Source organism: Brachyhypopomus gauderio, chromosome 2 (assembly GCF_052324685.1).
Source record: "Brachyhypopomus gauderio isolate BG-103 chromosome 2, BGAUD_0.2, whole genome shotgun sequence".
NCBI lineage: Eukaryota > Metazoa > Chordata > Actinopteri > Gymnotiformes > Hypopomidae > Brachyhypopomus > Brachyhypopomus gauderio.
Genome location: NC_135212.1, coordinates 35,177,516 through 35,182,721, shown reverse-complemented (window position 1 = coordinate 35,182,721; position 5,206 = coordinate 35,177,516). Strand labels below are relative to the sequence as shown.

At 40.2% G+C, this 5,206-nt stretch overlaps 1 protein-coding gene across 1 annotated transcript; it reads right to left on the bottom strand.

The window, feature by feature from the left end:
• Positions 1–387: 387 nt before the first annotated feature.
• Positions 388–4,177, bottom strand: LOC143508680 (extracellular calcium-sensing receptor-like). The gene is made up of 6 exons (XM_076997342.1): positions 3,999–4,177; positions 3,532–3,829; positions 2,526–3,359; positions 1,880–2,101; positions 1,382–1,505; positions 388–1,283 (listed from the first exon to the last, which is right to left on the bottom strand). Exons 1-6 carry the CDS (start codon positions 4,175–4,177, stop codon positions 388–390), a joined length of 2,553 nt encoding a protein of 850 aa, XP_076853457.1.
• Positions 4,178–5,206: the final 1,029 nt, after the last annotated feature.

The window sequence follows — 5,206 nt, the reverse complement described above, 5'->3', positions numbered from 1 at the left end:
TAGAAGAGTAGCCTATACATTTTTTTACAAGCTGTCTGCGACCTACCCTGAACGTGTCCACGACACACGCAACCCACCAGTTGAGAATCACTGGTCTATGGGATGAAAAAATGTGGGACATAAACATAGGTAATAATTGAACAGATTTGTTCTTTCAAGAGAGTGGAATGAGACGGGGCTACTGTTTAAGCCCAATTCATTCAAACGAGCACAAATGTTAGAACAGTTTGCAACTGTCTGTTTCTGTGTCAGTGTGTAGTGCACCTGTAAAGAAATATCAGACAAATACATTGTAGAATGAGTTTATTTAAACATTTTCGTTTACTGCAGACAAAGTTATATGTGGGGAAAAAGATATATGTGTATTAGTGAGTGGTTGATTAATGGCTATTTGTTCATCATATTTTTTCTGATGTTTTTTTCAGGTCTCAGCAACACAACATAACATTTTGGAGCAAAAATACACAAAAGGAGACCAAAACCAGAAGCTAAGATGGCAAAGACATGCACAGCAGCCATGTACTTTCCACGAGTACTTACATAAACAGGGATGAAGGTTATCCACACAGCAAAAAAGATAACCATGCTGAAAGTAATACATTTGGCCTCATTGAAATTATCTGGAAGTTTCCTGGCCAAAAAAGCTGTTAAAAAGCACATGCAAGCCAGGAGGCCAATGTATCCCAGTACACACCAGAATCCTATCTCAGATCCCACATCACACTCTACAATTATAGTAGCACTTAGAAACCGAGTGCTGTTAGTTGCAATGGGAGGCTTTGTCATTAGCCATATGATGCAAACAAGACATTGAACACAAGAGCACAATATGACACTGCATCTCTGCTTAACTGGACCAAACCATTTCATGACATCACTGCCAGGTAGAGTTGCCCTGAAAGCCATTAGAACCACAATAGTCTTAGCCAAGATACAAGCAATGCAGAGTGCAAAGCTGATTCCAAAGGCTGTGTATCTGATCTGACAGAGCCAATCAGTCGGCTTGCCAATGAATGTCAGACCTATCAGAAAGCATACACAAAGGAATAAGAGGACCAGGAAGCTGAGCTCCATGTTGTTGCCTCGAACGACAGGGGTATGCCTATACGTTACAAACACACAAAGCACTGCCACAGTCAAGCAGACTCCAATGGTCAAAACCACCCAGAGCACTATTCCCAGTGGCTCATGAAAGGACAGGTATTCCAAGACTTTAGGAACACAATGATCTCTGGCTTGGTTTGGTATCATCTCTCTTGAGCACCTCAAGCAATCATTAGAGTCTGTGTGGAAATGGATTTTTAAAAGGTGATGTAGCCTACTTCTTTACTGGAAAGATTTTCAAAGGAATGATAATCTTAAAATAAGCTCAGTTCAATACCTGTTTCGTTGCTAATTTCTCCCTCTGCACATGGTACGCAGTCAAAGCAGCATATGGGTTCACCCTTTCGCCTGGCCTTCCTGGAGCCTGGCAAGCAACTTTGGCTGCACACTGATACCGGTGCCTAAAAACCACAGCAAAGGGAGAGGAGCGGGAACTACATAGACTTCCCACTGTACATACCCATATACATTCAATGGCAACATGACACCAACAACGTCTATTTTGTATAACAGCTTATACATCTAGTTTGGATATAAAATGAAACTTTGAAACATGAATAAAACATTGTTAGAAATTGTTAGAAATTATGAACAAGGTTGATTTTAAGAATATCTGATCTTGTAAAATAACTTAGAAGCCTAACATAAAATACACTGAAAAAACAAGATGCCATTTGAAGATAGTGCCTTCTAGGTGAATCTCAAACATGCAGTAGAACTGCATAAAAAATAGCTGTATAAAAAATGATCTGCTGATGGATGAAATGGCACACACCTTGTTCCCGCTGTGCCATATAATCACTGAATCATTTATGACCAGATTCCTCTCATCCCTCAGTGAGGCATCGTAGAAGCCCACCTTCAGTAGCTGAAGAGAGCCATCACTCGCCATCTTCCAGTTAATCAGGTCATAAGATGCAATGGGATCCCCATTTTCATCAAAGCTCACATCCTCACCCAGAGTTGTAAAGTTTGCTCTTTTCATGTAGCTCAGTAGCTTTGGGGAAGAATAGACAAATTAATGGAATGTCACATACAGACACTAATCCTTTCTCAAAATGGTTCTGAACACAAAGGACTGCAAAAACGAGATGTCTAATTATTTTTTTTGGAATCAAAGAAGCACATAAATATTAAAAAGCTCAAAACTACACATCCATAGCAAGCTTCAGATAAGTTTTAAAAGGATTTATGCTGTAACTACAAACTGATTAAACAAGGATTTTTTATTCGTATTCAGTGATTAAATAATTGCCGTTTTCTACTAGTTCTTTTTGTGTATTCAGTATTCATTTTTGACATAGAAATGTTCATTTCAAAATACCATCCACACAATGAACAACATACCAATAGACAAAAAGAAGGGAGTATTTAATGTGGAGAAATTTTTGAAACTAATAAAAAAAGACAGAAACACACACCTGCCATGGCAGAAGGGGCTTTAGATTCCCACATGTCCCATTATGAAAGGGGCCCTGCCCTGGAACACAGGTGGTCATTTCATGCAAAGAGTGTGCTACAAGGTACACAGCCTTGTATACATTGTAGGACACTCTAAGCTGTGACACATCTGAGTAGAGGCTGTACACATCGTCCAGACTCTCATTGTCACTACAGCGACCTCTATTCAGGTCCTCCTGTCTGTGTATATGTGTGTTTAAGGATCTGTTGACCTGGCAGTTGAAAGTGTCCTCCCAAAACTCAGATAAAAAATGGGAGTTTTGAACACTGGAGGTGTTCAACAATCTGAGGTATCCATCTAGGTTTGGAATTTCCCCCTTCCTTATGGCAAACCCCAGTGTCCCCTGTAATAGATCACTAAAGTCACCCCACAGAGCATTTGATGTGGCCCAGGCTTCACTGGCAATCCACTGGAGATGTGTGATGTTTTGTCGCCTGCACTCTTGCAGGATGGTCTTCAGTGTTGATTCACTAGAGAAGTTGAGTATTACTGAAGCTGTGGAGTCCCGAATAATGTTCATTAACTCCTGCAGTGCTTCTTTGGAGAGGATGATGGGGTAGAAGTGCACATACGCAGGACACACATTGTACCTGACTGACTCCTTCACAAACAACTGAATGGCAAAACGAGCATAGTCTGAATCCATACCTATGAGCCCCACCCAGCTCCACTGGAAATAGTGGACTAGCTTTGCTAAAGCTTTGATCTGAAATTCATCACTTGGCATTGTACGCATAAAAGAGGGGAACTCTTTCTTGTTACTCAGACATGAGCAGGATGCAAAGTAGCTTACCTACAAGGGTATAAGCATAAAAGCAACACTGTTAGTAATATACTCTTTCATACATTGACATTTATCATGTTTTTGCTGTTCACACTTTAGGTAACCAGCTTAACCACACAACAAATCCGTGTTTCGGTAATATAATGACACTTAATTTAAATTTAATTTAATTTAGCCTTACCAAAGGTATTTTGAATGAGCCCAGAGTTCTCAACACAGCCATGGAAACCCCCGAAGAAGCATCTCCCACTATGACAGGAGATGGCTGCCTGCGGACATCTGCACAGGTAGCTCCTCTCTCTTTCTCTGGCTGCCCGTTGACCAAGAGCAGAGAGCTCTTCAGTGACACAGGTATGTCATCATAGCTGTCCCGAATGTGATAGCCCAGAGACAGTTTAGGTAACAGGTCCTTTCTCTGGTTAATCTCTGCCACTGCAAAGGTCATAGTTCTCATCCACCTCAGGGCTCGAGAACTAAAGCTGCATCACATCCAGAAAATATTTGATACATGAACTCCGTACAGTACAGCTAAAACCGGTTCACAGAACTAAAGATACATGATGAATATCACTTTTAAACCAAACCAATAAATGAATATTTGACACCACATATATTCCTTTTTAACTGTCACGCAAAATGTTCACATACTCATTGTACTCAGTTGCTGAAGGTTTGCTTTGGAAAGATCTCACTGCCCCCACAGGGCTGTAATGCAGGGGAAACAGGCCTCCTAAAATAACATCTCCATGCTGGTAGAAACTTTGAGTGCCTTCTTCTCCCCGATAGATGCACTCATCCTTGTTTGTGGACAGACACCACATAGGCATGATCAGGAAAAAATAGAATTTGAGAAAACAGGCATGGAGCCCCATAACTGACACAATCTTGCAAAGTCAGACAGGCATATATAGCCAACACCTGAAGAGGGGACGGCCTTGGCTTTTCCCAAAGAAACATGTAAACCAGTCCCACCAGGATTTTGCGGGCCTTTTTTGTGATTGTTGCGGGCTAAAATGTTTGATGTGGGTGTTTTTCAAAAAAATTGCGATGCAAGTTGCGGTGTGTTTTTGCTTTTTTTTGTGATTACATTGCAATAGGGAGTAAATGTTGTATGGTTTCCTCTATTTAGTAGTCCATTTTAATTGAAGAATTTTATATGAAAAAGAATGCTAAGGTATATTTTAATCACAATACTCAAGAATGAAAACTCAAATAATCAAATAGCTCTTTATAATCCTTATATAATTTGATTAGCCTTAAATTATTAACTAGATTTCTTATATTAATCACCTTATATTTTGCTTACATTATAATATTAAATAAATTGCTTATTATCAAGAATGACTGTGAAAAGTGCTTGTATGGTCTTTTCCAGACTGTGCCTGCTGGTTTCTAAAAGACAGGGTGTGTAGGATGAGCCTCTAACTTAATTTGGTATGATCAGCAAGCGAAGACTTTTGCTTCCAGAATAGGAGAGAAAACAGATGCATGTTTAACGGTATGGAAGAAACCCATACATGGAGCTCCTATGTCCAACAGAGAGGGGTGCACGCCTAGGATCATATAAAATGGGGAGAGAAGCAGACTGGTGTTAGAGCTACACACTGGGTGACACGATCAGACCTAGGCTGTCACTTCTGTGTACTCTCAGAGATCTCTTTATTATTTCTTGTTTGTATTAGCTTTAATAAATAATTAAAAGACACAAGACTGGTGACATTCTTTTTGCATCAAACGGACACGCTGCGCTAAGATGGGAGAAGAGAAAGCGCTACATTACCTATTTATTTCAGGGTTGCCAACTTTTCAAGATCGCTTGGAGTGAGATTTGAACCTGGGAGGAGGTGGCGAGTGTA